Here is a 25540-nt window from a genome sequence, read left to right as displayed (position 1 = left end):
CATGGGAATATGTCGCCAATATTATGATACCCAGGCCAAGATGGGGACCCACTCCAGTTGCATAAATCCTCCTATAAAAGGCATTTGTCATTTTCCTATAATACAGCCTAATTTTAGAATCTAATTTTGGAATCTGTGTTCAGGAAGGAGGGCTCTCATGTTCCAGATGGCCAGGACAGTCATGGAAATGTTTGCATATATATATAAATGCCACCGGTGCACCGCAAGCACATTCCTAAGTGGCACTTGCCACATGACGCTTGCCCAGCCAGCAAGGCACTGATGACCATCGCGTTGCTCAATGGACAAGGCCCTTGCGATAGAAGGTGAAGCAAATGCCATAATTAGCTTTGTATTTTTGTTGCCGTGCTAGTTTCATCCACTAATAAAAAGCTATAATTACAGCATCTGTTGCTGATGCTGTTGCCACCCTTTGGAGGGCCTGCTTAACTCACGTTAATGACTCCATTCTTTTCTTTCTTTTTCTTTTCTTTTTTTAAAGGCAACGCTAGTAAATTATTCTAGGCATGGTCTCTGTTTGCTCCTTGACTAGCAGTTATATAGCTGTGTTGTTTGGGGGGATCCGGGTTATATAGTCTAGGGCAGGCATGAAGGTAGAGATGGCAGAATGCCTGAGTCACTGTGGCCCTTTCTACACCTAAGGATTATACCAGGAAAATAGAGGGATTGTCCCTGCCTGCTCCTGGGATCTCCTGTGTGTCATTTGCATGCACAGGGATGATCCTGGGAAGATCCCTGGGAAAAAGGCAGGTGTAGAAACGGCCTGTGTCTCCATTGTTCCTCTCCTCCCTGGATTCAGAGGCATGGAGGAGAGTTGACATCGGTCCCTGTCCCCCCAGTATTTTGCTGCTGCCAATCGCTTCATGGCCAACCTGAATGTGAGACACTGCCAGCATGCAAATTGATGGGAGAGTGAAAGCCTTGTGTGCTGGTGGGGGGACAAAGGGGGGAAAGTAAGGAGGAGAGAGAGAGAGGTGGCAAAGTCTTTGTGGGATTAAGTAGGGCAAGTTGCCCTTTATATCCATTTTGGAAGGCTGGGTTTGGCTGCTTCGGCAATGGGGGAACAGCAATTTTAAGGCATTTATGAGCTGGGAGTCAAACTCAGTGAAGAGTAATAGGGATGAAGACAAAGGGTAGAAAATAATAGAAAAAGAACCCCTCCGCACACACACACAGAATGCATCAACAGTGAAAAACAGACTTCAAGAAGTAAGCCCCAATGAGTGAAAATGGGACTTTCTCCCAGGTATGTGAGTATAGGGTTGCAGTCTAACAGTGCAATCCAATGCATATCTACTCAGAAGTGTGTCCCCCTGAGTTGAATGGGGGTTTACTCTCAGAAAAGTGAGCACAGGATTACACCCTGAAGAAAGTAAAGAAAGAAAATAGAGAGTAGAATGCTTCATTCTGACGGGCATGACTGGGGAAAGGTGGCTTCTAGCGAGATGGAGCTTTGAAGAGCTCAGGTAAGTGTTTCCTCTGAAAATCACACCCGGGTGACCATATGGAAAGGAGGACAGGGCTCCTGTTTCTTTAACAGTTGCATAGAAAAGGGAATTTCAGCAGGTGTCATTGGTATGCATTCAGCCCCTGGTGAAATTACAGCTGCAGGAGCCTTGCCCTCTTGACCAGATAAAAAAGAGTGCAGGGCTCCTGCAGCTTTAACTGTTGTGATGAAGAGGGAATTTCACCAGGTGCTGCATGCATACAAATCATTCCTGCTGAAATTCTCTTTTCTATGCATCTGTAAAAGATACAGGAGCCATGACCTCCTTTCCATATGGTCACCCTAACCCCCAAAATGCAACAGAAGTGAGGCAGTTTATCCTTTCTTTTGCCAGCAACCTCCACCGCGACGCACACACATTTGGACACTCCTGATTTAATAAAATGGAAAACATGGCCGTCAGGATTATTTCAGTTTAACACCTGTGGCCTACTGAGTCCTTGCAATAGGCAAATATGAAACATTACTAGTTATTAATGATGCTTAAGAGCACCCTATTATAGAAGCATAACTCTTTTCTGGGCGCTACTCCCTACAATGGTATGGCCTTCTCTGCACTGGCCCCTTGTCTGTGGAAACCTTTTTCCAGAGAGATCTACCTGGCCTGTTCATTACTACACCAGATTATGACCTTCCTCTTTAAGCAAGCATTTAAGCTTTTATTGGTTGATTATTATTTCAAGGCTGGCTCCTCAATGTTTTTAATATTTTTAAACATTTTAAAACATTTTTAACATTTAATATTGTATCATTTTGAAAGTTTTATTCTTGCGTTTTTGTTGCACTGTTGAAGTTGTTGCTACTGCTGTATAACACTGAGGCATGCAGCTACGAAAGGAAGTATGTAATTTAGGGTGACCATATGGAAAGGAGGACAGGGTGCCTGTATCTTTAACAGTTGTGTAGAAACAGGTGTCATTTGTATGCATGCAGCACCTGGTGAAATTCCCTCTTCATCACAACAGTTAAAGCTGCAGGAGCCCTGCCCTCTTGACCAGATACAAAAGATGGCTGGGCTCCTGCCGCTAATTTAGCCCTACACTGAGACAATTCAATCTTGCAAATCTTTCCCACTGAACAGAAAAGAAGATGCCAGATTAAAAACAGAACTCCTTCCTTGGTATTGGGCCTGTTCAAACCACATGCTAAGCCATGGTTAGGCTGCTAACCCTTTTGCAGCAAATGGTTATTGACCGTCTTTAAACCGTGGTTATGTATCCACCATGGTTAGGAATCGTTCACACACAACAAGCTAACTCATGGATCACACGGCACACTAAGCCATAATATTTAGCTCAAAATGCTTAACCACCATGGCTTAGTGTGTTCTCTGAGCAAGATCATTGTGTTGAGTTTATATCAACTCCCAGCCTGTACAACTGAAACATCAACAAACTAGAGAATACCAGATACCAGGGAGACTGAATAAAATATGCTTTTGTAGCTTGATGCATTGTGGACCATTACTGGTAGCATCTTGGGTACCTTTTATAGGTTCAATGAGCCACACTTTTCCTGTTTTATTATGCAAAAGCAAAGCATTCCAAGCCCATAAATGCTAGAAATTTTCTTGATCTCCCCATTATGAGGCAGCCAAACCCAGCTCTCCAAAGAGATATAAAGGGCAAGCTCTTTTCCGAGTGAATCAGACTGTTTCACATTGGCCCTCCCTGCAATTTCAATCTCATCGGTTTCTCAAACACACTCTTTTAAGAAGCCATGTCTTCTCCATCGAGCCCTGGGAATGGACCCAATAATTTTACTTCCTGCTCAGACGTCCTTCCACCAACTGGGAACAAAAGCCACATCAGTGCTCCCTGCCCTTCTAGGGGATACAAATCTGGTTTCCAGGGAGCCGGTTACTTTAGCAGCAGAAGCCTGGGTGGCTTCAACTCACAAGGATCTAGAACAGCAGGTGGTAGCTATCTGCCCGCTAGATATGGTTATGCTCACTGGGGAGTCGGCACGGGATTCGGCTACCCTGGCGCTGGATACAGTTACAATGCGTTTGGCTCATATGGCGTTAGGCGGGCCTCAGGCAGCACCACTGGGACTCCCTTCATCACCCCCGTAACCTGTAATGAGACTCTATTGCGACCTCTCAACCTAGAAATCAACTCTGCAGCCCAAGCCGTGAAGTGCCAAGAGAAGAATGAACTCCAGTGCCTGAATAGCAAGTTTGCTTGTTTCATTGACAAGGTGAGTTTGGAAGACGCTTGCTTCGCATGATCATTGCAGCTCACTGTGGTTTGTCAGCTATGGTGGGTTGCAGTGGCTAGAGGTGCCAGGTTGCCCATTCAAGCCCATCACCGTGGATTCTCATGTTGTCCAAACCCAGTGCAAGTGGCTTGTTGGAGTGGTTAAGAAACCACCCTACAATGGGCCATGGGTTCTGGGTGGTTTATCAACCACCCTAACAAGCCACCCTTGCTGAGTTCAGACGTCATTATGAGCTGCACATGGCAAGGCTAATTATGCAAATTTAACTGTATGCGGAGGGTAGTGATTGTGTGAACCTGTGATCATGGTTGGTTAATTATTTTTTCTGACCTATAAAGAAAGGAAGGGTATGCTTCAGATTTTGTAATAGTTATAATATGTTCACTGATTTCTGGTGAGATGGGGGATGGGGAGGGGATAATGTTTAAGTTTATTTTGTTTTCAATGCTTTTTTTTTTTTGTAAAAGGGGATCTATAAGATGTGCATTCTTCAGAAAACACACACCATGCATTTTCATGCTGTGATCAATTCGGGAGGGGGAGGGGAATGTGCACTTCTAAAAAATGTGCACAGAAGTGCAGGCTTTTTCTGTTTGATCCCACTTGATCCCACTCAAACAAAAAGAAAATCAGGTCACAAATGAGAATGGGAGCAAGGCAAACCGAGTATAGGGAATCTTGGTGAAGTCGTGCATCCCTGGTTCTCCCACATCCCTAGATGGGAATGGATGGACAGAGAAATGTATTCCCTGGGTAGACATGGGATGGAAAGGAATGTATTAGGGCTTGGGGTTTGGGAAGTTAATGTTTTGTGGGTTGCATGTTTTGGTAGCTTGGTGTCGTGGGGTTAGTAATCTGTGATCATGGGCAAGTCTCTTGTTCGTTCCCCAAGTCTGATTCACTTGATTGCTGTAATAATAGTTGTTTTAGCACAAACTGTTTTGCAGTCAGTTTGTGGTCTTGGGCGAGTCACATCTAGTCCAGCATTCTGCCAAAATGCTTTTAGAAAGCTAACAAATAATAATAATAATAAATTTATTTCTTACCCGCCTCTCCGTTTGGATCAAGGCGGGGAACGACAATAAGTATAAAATACATAAAACTGAATTAAAAACATAGTGTACATTATTAAATCATCCTAAGAACATCTTAAAATTCCACTGGATAGGCCTGCCAGAATAGATCAGTCTTTACAGCTTTCTTACATGCTAAAAAAGACTGTTAAGTTGACGAGTCTCCTCCGGCAGCCCATTCCACAGTCTGGGAGCAGCAGAAGTCAAGGTCTTCTGGGTAATACTTGTCAGCCTAATTTTGGCAGACTGAAGTAAATTCTTCCCAGAGGACCTGAGTGTGCAGGGTGGATTGTACGGGAGAAGGCGCTCCCGCAGGTAGCCTGGACCCAAACCATGTAGGGCTTTAAAGGTATTAACGAACACTTTATACTTCATCTGGAAACTAATTGGCAGCCAGTGAAGAGATTTTAAAACTGGTGTAATGTGGAACACCCCCCCCCCCAGGTGTACCAGTACATGGAGGTAACAACCCTTCCCCTATTATTCATCCCCAGCATCTGGTAGTGAGGTATACTGATTCTGAACATGGAGGCTTCATTTAGCGATCATGGCCAATAGGAAGGGCTTGCATGAGCCAAAGAATGCTCTGATTACATAGTCGGTTAGAGGCTTCCTCTTGCTCTGGCCCAGGCAACAGTGATGGTGAGAATGAGGAGCAGCAGATGCCACGGCCCCCATGCTCACTGGCTCTCTGCCTGTCTAGCAAGCAAGGGGTAGCAATAAGGAGATAGAGGAGGAGGAGCAATTGCAGCTGGTGACTGTGGCAGTGAGAAGGTAGGGTCACCCAAGGAGGAGCTCCATTGCAAGGATCTTGCCCAAGGGCCCTCCAAAACTTGGAGCTGGTACTGCTGTATGCAATGAAGGCAGCCCAGTGCAAGCATTCCTTTCTATGCATGTAGACCTATCTTCTCTACTGAAGAGCATGGGGAAATCCAAATGTACCAGGCCTTCATATGCCTAGGGTGACCATATGAAAAGGAGGACAGGGCTCCTGTATCTTTAACAGTTGCATATGAAAGGGAATTTCAGCAGGTGTCATTTGTATATATGGGGAACTTGGTGAAATTTCCTCTTCGTCACAACAGTTAAAGCTGCAGGTGCCCTGCCCTCTTTTAAGTCTGGTCACTCTAGTATAGCTGCTGCAGCTTTAACTGTTGTGATGAAGAGGGAATTTCACCAGGTTCTCCATATATACAAATGACACCTGCTGAAATTCCCTTTTCTATGCAACTGTTAATGATACAGGAGCCCTGTCCTGCTTTTCATATGGTCACCCTATATATGCCCATCACAGCACACAGGGGGTACTGGATCCAAGTGCATGAGTTTTGAGCTACTTAGTATTTCGAGAAACTATCCTTTCTCCAGTTTGTTTTCTTACACTGTTTACACCAACACGCACAAATTCATGATCATGAACAGTAACATGCAGCCGCTCTTTAAAATGGTCCAGGCAATCACTGTTCCTCCTGTCTATTTAGGTCCGATTCCTGGAGCAGCACAACTTGATGCTGAAGACCAAGTGGGACTTCTTGAAAGAAAAGAAGCGCCAGAAAAGCAACATGGAGCCCCTGTTTAGTGAATACATCAGTCGGCTGAGGAAGGAACTTGAGTGCCTAGAATGGGAGAGGAATCAGCTGCAGGTAGAAATGAACAACTGGAGAGAAACTATGGAAGGGAACAAGAAGAGGTGAGCACCAGGGCTGCATTAAACATTATGCTGAGGGAGTAGGGCCCCAGTGCAACGCGGACTAGATCTAGAGCGTCATCACACAGGAGAAAATCACAGTTCCTTACCATCGCTTCTCTGCCCGCACTTTGTCCTTCGTTACTTCCTCTTTTGAAAGAGGAAGTAAACGATGTGCAGGTGGCCCATTCAGTGGGCTGTTTTGATCCCACTGTTTCTTCTGCACTCAGCAGGAGATAGCAGCACCTTCCATCTGAATTTTAAATTGGACTTAACTGGGGTGCGTGGGTTTTTTGACACGAAGAAGGCAAGAAGGGGTGCGAGGTGCTCGGGAGAGGTACCCTTGAGAATCCGTGAGTGCCCAGTGACGAGCGTGCAATAAAACGCTCGTCTGATGGAGCTCCTACAATCGGTATCAGAGTGCACTGATAACTCTTGAGGCACAGTCCATAGTCCATATACCGCTTTCATAGTGTTATTTCCTGCTTTTTATTCCATATTCATAATGATTTGAAACAAGGTGTAGATCTGGCCACAGACAGCTGTGTTTTAATTATCTGGAGCGCAGCCATGTGGAATGTACCAAGAGGCTGGCTCAGCTGGCCAGATGTCCCAGAAGGGCAGGGCAGACCACAGCGTCTGTGGGTGTCATTTTCTGAGCTAGGACAAGAGATGGAAGGAGAGGCAGAAGAAATTGGGGCCTAGGAAAGGAGGATGCCAGGGGGCTGAGGGGGCAGCATGCTAAAAGAAACAGGGCGGGGAGGATGGGTGTGATCCAGGGGATTAAAGTGAGATGGCCGAAGGCAGGAGACTGCAGGGAATGGGAGAGAGTAAATGGAGAGGGGTTTGGAAGGCAGGAAGTAGTAATAGGGTAGGATGATATGGAGAGGAGTGAGGAAGGCACTCCTGAACACAATGATTGTGTTCAGGAGGAAAAGGCAGAACAGCTGCACAATGACGGTAGACTGGTAGCACACAGGGCCCTCTCTCTGGAAGCATCCCTGGCACTTGGGGTGCCATTAGCATCTGAGCTGTTCAGCAGACACACATGGGCAGAGCAGGCAAAATGGGTGAGACCCAAAGGTTTGGAGGAGGAGGAGGAGGAGGAGGAGGTGATGGTAGCAATGGGCAAAAGAAACGAGGAGGAGAGGAAGCCTGATGTCTGGGAAAAGGAACAGATAATATTGGGGGGGGGGGTAAAGAAGGGATTACAGATGGGAAATGTGGGTGATGAGGCAGATAGGATAGAGCTGTCCCCAGATATTTTGGACTACAACTCCCATCAGTCCTAGCCAACATGGCCAAAGGTCTGGGATTGTGCAGTTTAAAACATCTGGAAGGTACCAGGCTGCTTACCAATGGGAGAGAAGAATTAGGGCACAGGAAGAGGCAGAAAGATAAGGAGGATGAGGAATAGATATCATTATCGTCATTATGATGGTTCATAGCGTACATAAGGGCAGGTCCCTGCCTGGAGATATGTACAGTCTAAATTCTTAGGCAGGGGAAGGGGAGTCAGGAGGAAACAAGGAAAGAATATGCACATTTTCAGTTATATGGTACATGGATTTAGTTAGTCTTTCAGCACAAGCCTTGGCAACTCTTTACTTGGGTGTCTCATTGATTTCAATGGGACTTATTTACTCTCTAGTAAATGTGTTTAAGATTTCTCCCTCAGTTGCAAAAGAGGTGGGAGGTGGAAAGGCAACGGCCCTGAGGAAAAAGCAAAAAGAAGAGCCTGGGAGAGAGACAGGAAGGACAGAGATGAGAGATGTGCAGGTGACCTGGAAGAGGAAAGAGGAGGTCTAATTTCACACACACACAGCAATGACCAAGACTGGGCCCCTCAGTCGAGGTCTTAAGCACACAGGGCAATGTTTTAAAGTACGAGTGTGTATGAACATATTTTATTTGGGAAGTCCTGCCAACACAGTGTGAGTCATTTAAACCAGAGGTGCGAAACCTCCTTTCATTCTAACAAAATTGCGGATTTTGCAACTATAGAGTAACTACATTTTCACGGCAACAGAAAAAGGAATTATTTTGCATAGGCTCTCCATACTATAAGACGTTCTTTGTTCACTGAAGCAGGAAACCTGTGTTTGGGCTGCACCGCTTGACTGCAGGTGGAGACTCACACGATTGTACAATTTATTTATTATTTTTATTTATGTTTCATTCTGTGGTTGTTATGTTTTGAATGTATTTGCGGCTATTGGGGTTATTTTTTTTTCATTGATGTTAGTTGTGTCTGTAAGCCACTTTGAATGCCATGTTTCATAGAAAAGTAGAGTACCAAATCAAATAAATAAATTTGCTTCACCTTCAGAAAGAAACTCCACATAGAAATCTTGATGTCAGAGATAATGCTCATTCTCTATGTGCAAAGTGCTTTTCTTTTCTTCTCTTCTCTTTTTTGGTATAGTGGCATATTCAGTCATGTGAACCACTCAGCCTGCATTTGTAGTATGAAGTGGTACAGCCCCCTCCCAGGTTTACCACAGTCCTATACATGTCTACTGAGAAGTCCCCTTGAGTTCAATGGGCCTTACTCCCAAGGACGTGGTTATAGGATGGCAGCCTAATTATTATTAATTACTGATATGTAAAGTCTGTCTTTCTAATTTCCCCAGGTTTGAAGAGGAATGCAACAGAAGGGCCTGTGCTGAAAATGAATATGTGGCACTTAAAAAGGCAAGTGGTAGCCTTGAGAGATGTTGTTGCAGTTTATGCTTATTATTATTGTTGTTGTTGTTGTTGTTATGGAACATTTTTTAAAAATAACACTCCAAGTTTCGGAAATGTATGAATTCATGCTTGACCATTTCAACATTAGTATTGTCTGTTTTCTCACTCATGGCAGTATTTCTAGATGTACATGATGGGCTTTGCCAAGTCCAGCTGTCTTTTACTGATTCAGGAATTTCCTGACAATTGAGGATGTTTTAACTATGACTGCTTTTTGGATGTTGGCATTGATGTATTTTGGTAGGCCCAGTTTCTGAAGGTTTTCAGTATAGTTTTTTTAATGTGATGCTGGTGACTGATATGACTAATTTATTTATTTCATTTATTTATTACATTTTTATACCACCCAATAACTGAAGTTCTCTGTTGCCATAGTTCTTTAGCTTCCATGGCCAGTGGTGTATATTTTTTTCTCTTTTCTTCTTCCTTTTCTACAACTTTTTTGTCATTAGGTATTGCTATGTCAATGAAGTACTTGTTTCTTTTTCTTTTTTGTCTATGACTGTTATATCTGCTTGATTGCAAAGTATTGTCTTGTCCGGATGAATTGTTCTGTCCCAGTATATTTTAGGTTCTGCATTTTCTAGGATTGTTTTGAGTGATTAAGTATAGTATGGTGTAGGTTGTTTGATGAGGTTGAATTTGATGGCCAGTTGTTGGTGAATTATTTTTGCAGCTGTATTGTGTCTGTTCATGTAGTCCATTCCTGCCAGAATTTTATATCTTCCTGTTACATGGTCTACTGATTCTTGGAATTGACGACATTTCCTACATAAATCTGTTGTTACCCTTTATGATGTATTTTGGCTATTTCTTGGTTGCTATAACTTGATCCTGTATAGCTATTAGGAATCCTTCTGTTTCAGGAAATAGCTCGCCCCTTCCTAAGCCGTTTGTACGATTGTTCTTTGTTTATTTGTGGGTCCTGTGCTATGTTGTAGTGCTTCCTATTTAGTGCTTTTTACGTCCATTTTTCTTTTTTATCCGCGATTGAGAGTGGTCATGTTTGGTCTATGTTTTGTAGTGCTACGTTGAGTGGTGTGAATTTTTATCTGCTTTTTTACTATGGCTTTTCCACAGTGTGGAAGAATTCTCTTAGTGATTTTATCTGTTCAGCATGAATTGTGTCAATGTGCAGCAAACTGTTGTTGTTGTCATTGCTGATGTTGTTTTGTTGTTATATTTGTTACATCTATTTGAAAATTTCAGGTTGTTGCAACAACGAATCTAGTGCCCGAATTTGCTTTTTTCCTCCTCCCTCCAAGACCCCTTTCCTTTTGTGTCATGTTTTTTAGATTATAAGCCTGTGGGCAGGGACTGTCTTATGAATTATTTTTATAAGCCGCCTTAAGAGCCTTTTTTGGCTAAAGGGTAGGATAAAAGTTCTATAATAAAAATAAATATATAAATCATTCTTATAGAACATTTAAAAAAAAACATTCCAAGTTTCGGAAATATGTGACTTCATATGTGACCATTTCAAATTTGGGGAATCCAACATGATACGTTTTTGTCTTCCCCTAGGAAGTTGATTGTGTCTTCATGAACAAGTCAGAGAAAGAAGCCAAGGTGGAGACATTGATGCAAGATATTTGCTTTTACAGAGCTACCTTTGAGGAGGTCAGAATTTGTTTTGTTTTGTTTTGTTTTCTATTCAATGATGCTGTGTGGTCATCATGGTGAAATGGTTCCATGTGCCTGTCTCACAGATGCTTACCCTAAGATCCACTGTTATCCTAAGGTTCACTGGAACAAGTAAATCTCAGGGCTCAGCTAGACCTAGCAGTCTAGCGGGACGGAGGGGTGAAGATCTCGCAATATTTTTTTCGCAAGATCTCCCCCTCTGTTTACATGTGGCGCGCTATGACCTCAGAGGGCGAGGATGTCGTGGCTGCCATTTTTTTAAATTTTCTTAAAGAAGAAGAGTGCACGAATGCTCGTGCACAGAAAGGTAGGGGTTTTTTTAATTTAAACTTAATTTCCCCCCTCCCCCCACCCCCGATGGGCGCAGAGCTCCTGGCGAGGAACCATGAGGAACTGGAACAACCCACAATGCCCACCCACACGTCCTGTGGTCTCGGGATCATCCCGAGACTGTGGAAAAACAAGGCCTAAAGGGTAGGGGGAGATCCCGAGGCAAGGGAGGGATCATCCTTCCCTGATCCCGGGATCCCCTGTGCGTCATGTGGATGCACAGGGATGATCCTGGGGACTGCCCCAGGATTTCACCCTGTCTAGCTAAGGTCTCACTCACAAGTAAATGGAGTCATCTCTTTTTGATGTGTGTATATATATATATATATATATATACACACACACACACACACACACACACACACACCACCCCCTTTAAAGGGTTAGCTCACGTTAAACTTACCACCTGGCTCAGAATTGTAGTATAAAAATAAAGGAACCCCGAAGCATCAGGCTAAATGCATTCTGTGTTTTTTGTTTGTTTGTTTGTTTGTTTCTGCAGGAAATCTGTGAGTTGCAGTCGTGCATCTCAGACACCTGTGTGACAGTGAAAATGAATAACAGTCGAGGCCTGGATGTGGCCTGCATCGTCGAGGAGTTCCACCGCCGGTACGAAGACATTGCCTCCCGGAGCCGAGCTGAGGCGGAGGCTTGGTGCCAGTGCCAGGTATGTTGATCTCTCTTTAGCACCTCCAGTATGGGATGTTGCTGCTGAGTTGTGGGCCTTTGCTCTGAAATACATTGGACCCTGATGAAATATAAACCCAACTACTTACACAGTATGGAAGCCGCAGAGCTGCCACCTTAAAACCACATCCCTGTGTCAAGTTCTCCCCTTGCTCCCATAATGTTTAGAGCAGGGGTAGACAACCTGTGGCCCTCCAGATGTTTTGGCCAACAACACCCATGATTCCTCACCATTGGCAATGCTGGCTAGGCCAAAACATTTAGTGGGCCCCAAATTGCCCACCCAGCATGTAGACAAACACTTTCATACTCTGGATAGAGCAACTGCCTCAAATGGATTTCTGGTGCATTGATATTTTGCTCAGCTGTATAATTTCCCTCACTGCAGTATCAGGAGCTAAGGACAACGGCCACCAAACACTGCGACAATCTACGCAATGTCAAGGATGAGCTTGATGAACTGACCCGGGTAGTTCACAGACTGAAGGCTGAAATCTCCAATGTCAAAGTCCAGGTGAGCACAAACAGGAAGGCAGGATCCACACTACTGCTTTGAAACAGTTTATAACAGTAGTGGACCCAGGACTCACTCCATATACAGTTTTCCAACCATTTCCAAAGTCTCATAACTTACTTGGTGTAGATCTGGCCGAAGACTTAGGCCATGGCTAGAAGAGGGGTTGAAGGGCAACGATCTCACAATTTTATGATCGCGAGATCATTGCCCTCAACTACATGTGGGGCGTGACATCCCAGGAGGAAGAGGATGTTGCGCCTGCCATTTTTTTCAATCAGAGAAGAGCGCATGAGCACTCGTGCGCAAAAGGTTAGTGTTTTTTTTTAAAAAAAATCCCTTCTCCCCCCCACCCCACCCTCGATGGGCCCAAAGCTCCTGAGGAGCTCTGTGCCCCATGCCTGGGTCCCAGCTTCTCGCGGTTACTCGTGAGAAGCCGGGACAACCTGCGATACCCAGCCACACATTCCACGGTCTCAGGATCATCCCGAGATCACATAAAAAGTGGGCTAAAAGGGTAAGGTGATATCCCGGGCTAAGGGAGGGATCGCACAGGGATGATTCCAGGGGGATCACTGGGATATCGCCTGGTCTAGCAATGGCCTTAGATGCATTGATAATGCCAATTTTTACTGATGAGGTTCACAATAGGGGCAATATAAAATGGGATTATATCTAAGTCATTTCATTTCATTCTTTATTGTTTGTAGCCAATGGCCATTACAACATCATAAAACATTAAAACATTAAAACATTAATCTGATTAAAACCGTTGAAACGGTAGGACAAGTTAACACATTAAGCAAAATAGAGTAGCAATAAAACACGTTATCTTAAATCAATGCCATACTCTTTGTGTCATTGTCTACCTTACCCAAGGTCAGAATCCAGACCTGCCACAAAAGCTCTCCTTAACTTTAATGCTGCTAGGGCAAATAGGGCCACCCTGTAGCTCACGAAGTTGTCTGTGTCTGCCAGCAACCACCTGATTTTGAACTCTTCCGTGTGGCCTTCAAGGAAGTTTAGAAAGGGGAGGATGAATTTGGTTCGTGGTGATTTATAAAGGTGGCAGTGAAGAACATAATGAGCCAAGTCCTCAACTTGGCCATATCTAAGTCCTGAACATTGCATGGTTGATTAACACATACCATCTTAATAAGGTATTATGTTATTCCAGACCAACTGTGTTTTTTATTGGCCTACAAAAGAAGAAGGCAGTTGGGTTCAATTGTGTGTAGTCATCCACTGGGTTGGAGGTGGGATTGTTTTCATGGGGGAGTATTCAAGCATGCCAACATCCCACTGGCACCCTGAAGTAACACAATCCAGGTGATGGGGGGAGGGGAGAGAACCCACTGCTACTTTATTTTGTGCGTTGTATAAACTGGACCTGAATGTTTGGTAGCTATGGGCGAACTCCAGCTTGTAGTGAAAGAGTTTAGGGCAAGACTGAATCTTGTGCATGGTATGGGATGCACATGATGGACTTTCCACAGGCCACCACACATGTGATAATCATGTGATTATGTCTTGAATAGGGCTGTTGGGGGAATCCATTTGGGGGTGGAGCTTGATGAACTTTTGTCAACTGCCCCCCCCTTGACTCCATTCTGTCTTCCACCAGCTGTCCCAACATGGTGCACAACGAGTCAAGCCAGCTGACTGAATTTCTGTAAAAAAAAATGCATAAGAAAACATCTGTACAAATTATGGGTGTTGAAATGGCACAAATTTGTATAATTTGTGCAAATTACAGCCATCCTTTGGGTATATTAATCTGAGATCTGCGCAATTCACAGCTGAGATCTCACAAATTATGCAAATTTGTAAGATTTGCGACCATAATTTGAGCAAATCTTTATTTGCACAAATTGTAGCCGAGGCAAAAAAAAAAAAGTGTTAAAAGTCCTCAGAAGTTGAGGAAACCGTGCAGATTGGCTCACAGTAAGCCAAGTCGGGTATACCGTGGATACCTGGCAAGTCCAAAAAGGAACGGACATCCCTAGTCCTGAACTGAATACAAATGGAGAGTGAAGATTCATCTCATGTTCTTCATGCTGTGGCACCTTGTGTTCCTCCTTTCGTTGTTGTTTTTTCTCTTTCCTCTTTGTCCTTTCCGTTATAGCGTTGCAAACTGGAAGAGGAGGTGGCTGGAGCTGAAGACCGTGGGGAGAGGGCTGTGAAAGATGCCAAATGCAAGCTGGTTGATCTGGAGGATGCCCTGCACAAGGCCAAGCAGGACATGGCTTGCCAATTACGGGAGTATCAGGAACTGATGAACCTCAAGTTGGCCCTGGATATTGAGATCGCCACCTACAGGAAGCTGCTGGAAGGAGAGGAATGCAGGTGAATGCAAGAGATACTTCTGGGGCATGTCTACACCTACGGGTGTAAAGGGCCAGAGAGAGGGCGATCCCAGACTTAACTACTTCTGGGATCGTCGCCCTCTGTCTACACGGCCACACAACATCCTTTACCTGGTTCACGCCCCCCTCCCCCCTTACCGGCTCCGCCGTCCGATGCCACATTGACCGCTTGTGGCATCAGACGGCGGTTGTGGCATCGTAAGCCCCCTCCCTCACCCCCCACTTACCTGGCTCAGTTGTCTGCGGCCTGTTTCCACCTGAAGCCTGGGCCGTAGTTGAAGCCTCTGCCCAGACTGTGACAGAGCCAGGTAAGGCCCCTACCCCCTGCCCCCTTACCTGGCTCCGCCACTGTTGCCACATGGCCTTCGACAGCGGTGCCAAATAAACCCTCCTCTCCCCCACTTACCTGGCTCCATTGCGGTCTGGGCGGCGGCTTCAACTGAGGCCCAGGCCTCAAGCCAGAAGCAGGCCATGGCCTGCTTCCAGCCTGAGTCCTGGACCTCAGTTGAAGCCACTGCCCGGACCCCAACAGAGGCAGGTAAGCCCCATCCCCCCACCCCCTTACCTGGCTCTGCCGCCATCATTGCACGGGCTGCGGCAGCAGCACCAAATAAGCCCCCTCCCCACACACACACTTACCTGGGTCCGGAGCTTTGGAACGGTCCAAATCACTTTGGACCATTCGGATCCGCTCCATGCCAATCCGGACCTCCCCTGATCCGCTCTGGAACCGGGCTTCGGAGATCCGGATCGGCCCACTCTGCTTCGGATCCAGGGATCCGTAATGGAGCGGTGCACAGCCCTACTATTAAGCCATGTGCTTGGTAGGAACACCCACATGCCACATACAACACATTTCCAAAATTATTATTATTATTATTATTATTATTATTAACATTTATATACCACCCCATAGCCAAAGCTCTCTGGGCGGTTTACAAAAGTTTAAAACAGTGAACATTAAAAAGAAATATACAAAATTTAAAACCATAGAAAGCATAAAATACAAACAAAAACAGACAATATCCATTTAAAAACAACTATTCTGGGGTCAGTTAAAAAACTCAGCATATGCTGTTAAATGCTGTTAAATGCTTGGGAGAAGAGAAAAGTCTTGACCTGGCGTCAAAAAGATAACGTTGGCGCCAAGTGAGCCTCATCAGGGAGATCATTCCATAATTGAGGGGCCACCACTCAAAATGCCCTTTCCCTGGTTGCCATTCTATGGGCTTCCCTCAGAGTAGGCACCCAGAGGAGGATCTTAGATGTTGAGCACAGTGTACGGATAGGTTCATGTCGGGAGAGGCGTTCCATCAGGTATTGTGGTCCCAAGCCATGTAAGGCTTTATAGGGCCTTCGGCTACTGTAATCATTTAATCTCTCTTTAATTTCCTCCAGGATGGGTGATGGAGAATGCGCTGTGAACATCTGTAAGTACTCGGCAGCGATGCCTCCAATTACGTCACCGCTAATTCAATCCTGTGCAAAGGAACCTGTCCATGTACGCCTTCACGCGGCCCTTCCTTCTTCTTCTCTTCACAGCTGTGCAAAGGAGTCAGGGTGCAGTTGTGTGCAACGTCGACCCCAGCCTTGGCCCAGGGAGAGGTGGAGGCGTTCTGACAAATGGAAGAGACACCTGCAGCAATGCAGGCTTCAAGAGAGGCATGGCCGCCGGCTGCCCCCCCTGCGGAGATATGGGTCCCCCGTGTGGAGACATGTGTACCCCACCTCCTCACATGTTTAGTATTCGAAGTGGCAAGGGCTCCGGTGTTAAGTTTGTAGCCCCACCTGCTCCTTGTGGACTGAGAGGTTAATGCTAGAACATGAGTTTCTTTATTCAGTCAGAGATACCTGAAGTTGTGCCTTGTATTGTTGATTCAGCCTTCTTCTCCTGAATCAGCAGTTCTTGTACATTTCAGGACCCTCCCTGGCAAGTTGTGTCCACCTCTATTTGCTCCCTAATCTCAGGTCACTTTCAATTCATCATCTACTTGCAGTGCATTTTGAATGTCACCCGCTTCCTCCAGACCCAAAGGGGCTTCCAGGCGGAGAGCTCCTAGCGCCACCAGTCCAAAGGCATTCTCCCTTAATGGATTTTAACTGGTAAGAAAAATGATGGAAGAAGCATTGGGAAAACCTGGGAGGGTTTGCAAGTTGAAGATGAGGTCTCCCGGACCCCTGCGAATGAGGCGTGGTGATTGCACAAAGGAAGCCTCATCTGGAAACACCCCCCAAATAAATACTGTTATTGTTTCTGTGGTCACTTATTCTAAGACAAGGCAGAGATGAGACAAGAGCTCTGCAGTTATGGTTCCCTTCCTCCAACTCTGATTAATCTCCTTAATTAAGAAAGGAACACAAACACTGATTTTAAGAGGGTGTTTTTTGTTGTGTTTTCAGGGAATTGATTACAAAAGCAAATTCAAACCCATACAATAAATGGGAAGTTTTCTTTCATTTGGCAATGCCATGTCTTCCTTATTATTATTATTATTATCATCATCATCATCATCATCATCATCATCATCATCATCATTTTTTAAAAGGTGTATGCCTTCCTGCGGGGGTGGGGAACAGTGTCTCTTATCTGTAAATCTTCTGAGTTCCCCTGTTCCTGTTTCTCTCTTCCTAGATCTGAGTTTTCTCTGGAAAATCTCTTGTTTAGACAGATGGTATATGAAATACAAATGTAAAAGTCTATGGCTTGCCTTGACGGATCAGGCCAAGATCCAGCCAATCCAGCATTTGTAAACTTCAGCTGTGGCCAGCCAAGTGCTTCTGAACATCCACAAGTTGTAGACTCCTGTCATTCATCCACAGTAGCTGGTATTTAGAGGTATACCGCCTCTGTATTTAGAGGTTCCATTTTTCCATCATGGTTAGTAGCCAAGATCCAATCTATCCTCCATGAATATGTCTAAGTCTTTTTTTTTTAATGTCTACTCTAAGCTAGGGATTTGCTTACAATGCTGTGTGTTCATACAATGAAAGATTGTTGGCAAAAGAAGACAAAACGCTCTCTGAGCTAGCAATAAAGGAATCCAGACAGTCTCAATGCTTGACATGCCACAAAGGGAACTGAACAATACAGCAGTCTTTGGTGAACAGGGAAGGAAGCTGGGTTACTTTTCAGCCACTTATGCATCTGCCAAGTTCTGTTTCAATAATAAAAAAGCTGTACCATTGCATGACTGGCAGCAAATCAAAGCAAATGAGAAAGTTGAAGCTATTTCAGCCTTGTTTATGCCTTTCACCCTTGGTGGGTGGGGTTTACTTCTTTTTTAATGTACTTTTTTTTTGGTGATGCTCTGTTTTCAATAAACTGATCTAGCTAAGTAAAGACTCCAGTCTGATGAGATTTACCTGTGCAGCAAGGGAATTAATGGCATGTTTGAGCTACATGCATCACACTGGGCTCCTTCAGACAGGAGGAAATCACATTTCCTTAGTGTGGTTCTGCTACCTGCTTCTCTTCCACATTTGCAACGAGCACATTTGCAACACAAGGAAGAGAGCAGCAACCAGGTGGCTTGCACAGTTCAATGTGACAGCGCTCTCTAGTGGGCATTTTATAGCACAACTTCGCCTGCACACGGCAGGAAATCCCGACAAATCCTGATATATCTCAGAAAAGTCGGATTTTCTGAGTTTCATTTTTTATCACTAAAGCTGGGAAATGGTCACTCTAGCTAAAGAGGGCAGGGCTCCTGCAGCTTTAACTGTGGTGATGAAGAGGGAATTTCATCAGGTGCTGCATGCATACAAATGACACCTGATGAAATTTCCTTTTCTATACAACTGTTAAAGATACAGGAGCCCTGTCCTCTTTTCCATATGGTCACCCAACATAACAGCAAACATCCATGCTTATTTTGGATCCACTGTGCTGATATTTGCCCCCCAGAATGTTTTGAGTTTGTGTTTTGCATCTGTATAATTAAGTACTAATATAGAGCACCCTGAGTGTGCATTCACTGACAGCACTGAAACCCTACAGGCCTGGCCCATGTTGCAGACATTACAGCAAAGGTGGAAGAACCTCTAGTAATAAACATGTGTAACACATTTCAGTTCTTTTTATAGGGCAAATGTTTCAACATCTTTGTGCAAGCAACATAAATAAAGACTGGGTGATTTATGTTGGGTGGAGTAACACTGGACTGCAGGTTTGTTGTTAACATCAGGAATTTAGTGAAACGACTAGGCTACAAAATCAAAACTTTTTCAAAAGCTTGAAAACTGCATATGGTCTGTGTCCATGGCCTCAACAGTTGTTACTACTGTTATAAACCATTTTAAAGCAGTCGTGTAGATCCTGGCTTCCACTTTGCCAGGCTCCTCCTCATCCCGCAAAGCCCATGGGCTGAACCAGATGTGACACTGATTGTGTGAAAGCAATTAACGTACATGTTTGTAGAGATGTCTGTATTTTGTGACGTCCGTCCCACGTGTGTTTCGCGGATTGTACAGTGTCATTCATTCTGGCATCCAGTCCCAGGTGGATTTGGTTTTTATTGTGCAGAAAAATACGCAAATAATTCCATAAGAAAGTTCACAACAATTTACATAATTTGTGTTCCTACATAACATTTAGTGTATTGTCCCCCATTCCATTTCCTCCCAGCATATTTTTTTCAGCTTTTCATTTTATTACATTTTTATACCACCCGACAGCCAAAGCTCTCTGAGCAGTTTACAAACATTTATGGCTTATGTCTCAGTAGAAATTTGCATATTTTTCTGAGAATGAATTTGCGTAAATTTCATGAAAGTAAATAAATCTGGAAGACCGCGGACTCCGTGTTCCTGGGGAGATTGGTCCCCAACAGATTCTGCAGGTTGGATTCTTAGAAATCTGAACTCATTTTAGTCCATCTCAAATTTCTACAGCATCCCTAGACATTTGTTGTAATGTAAATAGAGAAACCTGAGCAGCCCTGGTATGATGTGGGGTAGGGAGGGCACATTCCTGACCCTCCCCCCCGAAAAAATGCCTCTCAGAAGCTGCTATTTGAGTTTCATGAGAAGTTCCCATAGGTGCCAATAGAGACTTCCCTTGAAATGCAAATACTACTACTACTACTACTACTACTACTAATAATAATAATAATAATAATAATAATAATAATAATAAATTTATTTATTTATCTCGATCGAGGCAAGGAACAACATCAAATACAAAAATAATATAAAATACATATAAAACTAATACATAATTAAAATAACAGCCAGAAGTCTTAAAATTCAACTGAGGCCATTGCTAGACTAGGCGTTAGAGCGGTGTGAGGCCTGGTTTCCCTCCTGTGCATCCAGATGACACATGGGAATCCGGGGTCAGGCCGCGCTAAAATCTCCCTTAAACCGGCATAAGCGAATTTGTCAAGCAGGGTCCGTGGCTTTTTGCGGCTGCTCGCTTACTCGCGAGTAGCCGGGAGAAGCCACGGACTGGGCACAGTGCTCATACGAGCGCTGTGCCCATCGGGCCGGGGAGGGGATCCCGAGGGGGGGGAGATAGGGGCCGCGGGGGAAGGTCGGACCCGGCAGGAGAGGGGGGGGAGAAGAGCAGGCATCGGGGATGGCAAGGGGGCGGGAGAAGAAGAGCGGGGGACAGGGCATCGGGGATGGGGAGAGGATGGGCGAGCGAGCGGGTAGGGGGGCATCAGGAATTGTGGGGGGGGAAGCAGGGGCAAGGGGAGCGGGGACCCTTTATTTTTTACAAAAAGCACTTACCTTCTCCGGTGCACATGGCCCTTTAAGGGCTGAAAACCCGGAGCACACGACGGGGCTTCCCCTTGCCCCGTCGTGTGTTGACGTCTAGAAGCCAGCGACGGCGCGCGCTACCTCTAGCGCGCCGTCACCCCCGCCTCCCTGCCAGCTTATCCGGCAGGTCTAGCAAGGCCCTGAGTAGGCCTGCTGGAAGAGATCAGTCTTTATAGCTTTCTTAAATTCAGAAAGACTATTAAGTTGGTGAATCTCTCCTGGCAGACAATACCTTCAGAAAGGCAATTTTTGTCAGGAGCGTGGCAGGGAGAAAGAGGTTTTCGTTTTTGGGGGTTAAACTCATTAAGTTCCTTTCTTTAAAAGAAGACAGCATTTACTTACTTTTTGTATGTCTCAAACTATAATCTATTTATTGAAGATCAAGGAAACCCAGGGCTGAATGGGAAAACACAAGAGTAAACACAGAAACAGTTTGAGGGTGGAGTCTTCAGGTCTTTAAGGGGTGGGCAACTTGGTGGCCTTCAAGATGTTTTGGCCCATCAGTCCTAGCCAGTATAGCCGATGGTGAAGGATGATGGGAGTTGTAGGCCAAAACATCTGGAGGGCTGCAACTTGCTCTCCACAACCGGAGAGACTTGCTGAATGCATGAACAAGACTAGCATACGATGGGTGCGTACACTCAGAGGAGCTCAATCCAGTGTATTGCACCTTTTGGACTGTCCTAGAGAAATAAATTATGGGCTGCATAGATTGCACAACCAAAATGTCATGTCACAGTTGCGCTTCAATGAGGGAAGTTAATGCCTTGAAACTGTGCAATCTCAATTGTGAAAAATTAAGTAGGGCAATACAATTCGCAACGTGTGCATATTTTAGCAACTTGTTTACTAGCTCAAAAATGTCAGTGCTGTTGCAACATATGAAGGATTCAAAGAACTGTAGCTTTGCAATTCTCTTTTACATGATGGAGGAAATGGAGGGGAACTAAATGGATTACTCTAGTCACATATATTCATAGTTAGGAGAGAGAACAGGTCTGCGAATTACTGCTACTATACTTAACATGCCACAAGGGTTTTAACAATTTGCTGCTTTTTAAAACTTTTCTTTGAAATCCCTACAAATGCTTCATTTTAGTAGGATTCTCCAAATCCACCTTGAATTTTGCTTTGGGCTGAATTTAGTGGCAATATGATTAGATGGTACTTTTTCTTTTTTAGCTCCCCTTTAAATTTCCTATGGATCAGCCTTCCCCAACCTGTTGCCCTCCAGATGTGTGGGACTACAACTTCCATAATTTCCAGCCATATTATGTGATGTGGTTCAACACATCTGGAGGGCAGAAGGCTGGGAAAGGCTGTCTAGCCATTTAAGATGGATGACTATTATGCGCTTAGCCCAGAAACTTCTCTTGGTTCAAAACACTTTGTCCAGACATTTGACTACAGCAGCAGAATGCACCACATTAACACAGCCAGACATACCATGAGGCAGAGTGAGAGGAAACAATCAGCCAGCAAATGTTGGGCAATGGTGGGGGGGGGGAGCAGAGTTCCTTCTGAAATCCCCAGCTGTTGCCCTCTGTTGGAGGACAGAGCTATGTCTACCACACCACCTGTCTTGCCCCCTCCCCTAAGCTAGCCTGCTGCTTCAGGTGCAGTGAAGGATGCTATTCCATCCCCAGTAAGATTCAATTGCCAGTCCAGTTGGCTTCTGTAAGTAGAATGGGGAGGGAGAACAGTCTTGGCCTACACTCCACCACCACCAACCCCAGGCAGCAAAATGTCTTGGGCTGCCCCTGCATGTTAAGCTAGTTTTGTACCAGCTCCATTGGGTACCTATTTGTTTCTGGGCATTTGACATTTGAAGCCCTAAACAGAGGGGCCATTTCAGGACGCCTTCAACGGACAGGCTGTTTGAGGAACTGTCTCCTCCCACATGGATCTGCTCAAGAGCTTTGTTCAGTTTCTGCCACCCTTATCGTTGTGCCCACACCAGCGGAGGTGCACCTGGCAGACACAGTGAAATAGGCCTTTTCAGTTGTGGGATCTGCATTGTTCATTTGTATTTTGAGGTATTTAGTCTTTTGCTCTTTAATTAAAAAAAAGTATATTCTAAGAGCATCTTCCAATACATAAAAATAATGCAATTTTAAATTAACACAAACACATGTAACACAACCTAACCCCCCACCCCCACCCCCAAAAATACTGGGGATAATAGATAAACTGATGGCTCAGGCTCTCATGGGACATTTGTCTGACCTGTGTTTTATCTGCTTTTAGCGGGTGCTTAAGATGGGTTTATTTTGGTAGTGTTTTTTTTATTATTATTAGAGGACCTAGTTGACATTTGTTTGCCTGCTGTTCTTGGTGTGTGGGTGTGTGGGTGGGTGTTATTGTGCTCTTTTATTGCTGCTGTGACTTTCTTGTGGTTGTTTTCAGGATTTTCTTGCAATAATTTTGAAAAACCATGGGCAGTCTTGAGTATAGCCTAGGAAGAAGAGATATAAATAGTGATAATAACTAACTAACTGCCCCCTCCCCATTTCTTCTATGTTGATTTGGTTCCCAGTGCATCTGCATGCTCAACACCCTCTTGACCAATATAGGGAGCGGTAAAACCAAATCTCTATATTACGTCACATTCCAGCATGACCCAGGTAGAACTGTACAATTTGCAAAGGCTCTATTCTCATTGACACCCACTGAGTTCTGTGGGATGAAGTAAACAGGTCACAGTCAGTATCTTCACTGGGGAAAGGACAAAGGGAATCCCCCCCTTTGAGTTTCTTTATATAAGCAGCTGGTTAGGTAGGCAGTTGGTTGGCCACTATGTGAACAGAGTGCTGGACTAGATGGACTTTTGGTTGTGATCCAGCAGGGCTCTTCTTATGTTCTTAAGCAAAAGGCTGCCAGTGAGTGAAACCATTGCAAAATCTGCTCCCTGCCCCTGAGAGCAGTGGTGTGGCTAGGGCTGGACCTTGGGGCCAATCCTTGGGCCCCAAAGCCCAAAAGGCCCCCAAATGACCATCAAAATAAATTTTAAAAGTGAGATAGCTGTAGTAGATGTATTCCCAATGCATTTTGACATAAGTCTTTATCAAGGGAAAAACTCTTAAAGGCATTTATTTATTATTGCATTTATATCTTACCTTTGTCCTCTAAGGAACCCAATACATAATCCTCTTCCTCCTCCTCTCCATTTTATCCTCACAACAACCACCCTGTGAGAATCTGTGACTGGCCCAAAGTCACCCATTGGTTTTCCATGGCCAAGTGAGGACTAGAACCCGGATCTCCTGACTCCCAGTCCCACAATTTAGCCACTATACCACACTGCCTTTTCAGGATGATTCCCTCTCCCTGGGGCTATCTAACTGCTCAGAAAGCCCCAGGGTGAGTGTGCAGTGGCGTGGCATTGATTATATGATGCCACTGCAATTGTGCACCCACCCCGGGGCTTTCCGCCAAAGCTGCAGAGAAAAAATGTCCAGGATGTAACTCAAGTTTTTTTCTCCAGAGTGAGGCAAAGACAGACAAGACGGTGTCAAGACAGCCCCAAAGCCTCACTCCAGAGTCACAGCAGAGGCGTGGCTGGGCAGTGCCTGGTGGAAAGTGACCTGTGATTGGTCACCTTCCACCAGGAAGATGGCGGGGCAGCTCCATTCCCCAGATGGCCACTCAGAAACCCCACACTCCTCCCTCAGCATTGGGATAACTTGATGCCACCCTGGATGAGGGAAAGCGCGAGGTTTCCAAGGGATGTGGAGCCAACCTGGTCCCATGAAGACATCCCCTCTTTTCATCCAAAGAAGATGGGTCAACCTTCTTTGGATGAAGAAAAGAAGAGGCAATCATCCTGAAAAGACTTCAAGAGTTTTCCCCTTGATAAAGACTCTCCACAAAATGCATTGGTAACACATCCAGTGCAGCTGTCTCTTTTTTTGATTTTGGTTTCCAGCTTTCCAGCTGTTCCCCCACTCCTGATCTCTATTAGCATTGCCCCCAAATGACCACCCCAAGAGCAGCAGGTACAGAACAAACTCCATTTTATTCCTGGGGTTACAAAGGTGCTATAACGTTAGTGAGATTAAAATGCACAACTGTACATGATCAGAGCATTATTATTTTTAATCAGGTTTGGCAAACAGTTGTTGTTGTTGTTGTTGTTGTTGTAACTTATTAGGAATTAGGGTGACCATATGAAAAGGAGGACAGGGCTACTGTATCTTTAACAGTTGTATAGACAAGGGAATTTCAGCAGGTGTCATTTGTATATATGGAGAACCTGGAGAAATTTCCTCTTCGTCACACCAGTTAAAGCTGCAGTTGCCCTGCCCTCTTTTAAATCTGGTCACTCTAGTATAGCTCCTGCACTTTAACTGTTGTGATGAAGAGGGAATTTCACCAGGTTCTCCATATACAAATGACACCTGCTGAAATTCCCTTTTCTATGCAACTGTGAAAGATACAAGAGCCCTGTCCTCCTTTTCATATGGTCACTCCAGCGGAATAACAGTCTCATGTAATTGCACAGTTCCGCCATCTAGTGGTTGTATATTGAAACATCTAGAAAGGCAAGAGAGAAACCCCTCCAGAAAAAAAGTACGTGTAAAGGACCCGATTGTAATCCTGCAAAGAATCTGGAAGCAGAACGCTTGGTAAATGTGTGGGATAAAAGCCTCATGTAGAAAAGCCCATTATTCATACACAGACCAAAAGATTGAAATCAAGGGGTTGGAAGGGCAAAACTCAGTTGAGCTAGGGGGTATTAGAAGAAGTTATGGATGAATGGCACAGTTCAGATCCAGATTACAAAGGCCATGGTTCATCATGTGTACATGTAACCTTAGGATATGGGTAGGGTGACCTTATGAAAAGGACAGGGCTCCTATATCTTTAAGGGAATTTCAGCAGGTGTCATTTGTATGCATGTAGCACCTGATGAAATTCCCTCTTCATCACAACAGCTATTCTAGAGTGACCAGATACAAAAGAGGGCAGGGCTCCAGCAGCTTT

The 25540-nt window shown here is 44.8% G+C and overlaps 2 protein-coding genes across 2 annotated transcripts in view; both read left to right on the top strand.

Annotated features, from left to right (window-relative positions):
- Nucleotides 1–25540, top strand: part of LOC134395286 (keratin, type II cytoskeletal 80-like) — a 224060-nt gene that overhangs the window by 31804 nt on the left and 166716 nt on the right. The window lies entirely within an intron of this gene.
- Nucleotides 3248–16857, top strand: LOC134395288 (keratin, type II cuticular Hb5-like). The gene is made up of 10 exons (XM_063121442.1): nt 3248–3727; nt 6303–6511; nt 9142–9202; nt 10781–10876; nt 11733–11897; nt 12306–12431; nt 14557–14777; nt 16196–16227; nt 16340–16516; nt 16766–16857. Exons 1-10 carry the CDS (start codon nt 3248–3250, stop codon nt 16855–16857), a joined length of 1659 nt encoding a protein of 552 aa, XP_062977512.1.

Source organism: Elgaria multicarinata, chromosome 3 (genome assembly GCF_023053635.1).
Source record: "Elgaria multicarinata webbii isolate HBS135686 ecotype San Diego chromosome 3, rElgMul1.1.pri, whole genome shotgun sequence".
NCBI lineage: Eukaryota > Metazoa > Chordata > Lepidosauria > Squamata > Anguidae > Elgaria > Elgaria multicarinata.
The sequence above is the reverse complement of the archived record's forward strand: the minus strand, read 5'-3'. Positions and strand labels throughout refer to the sequence as shown.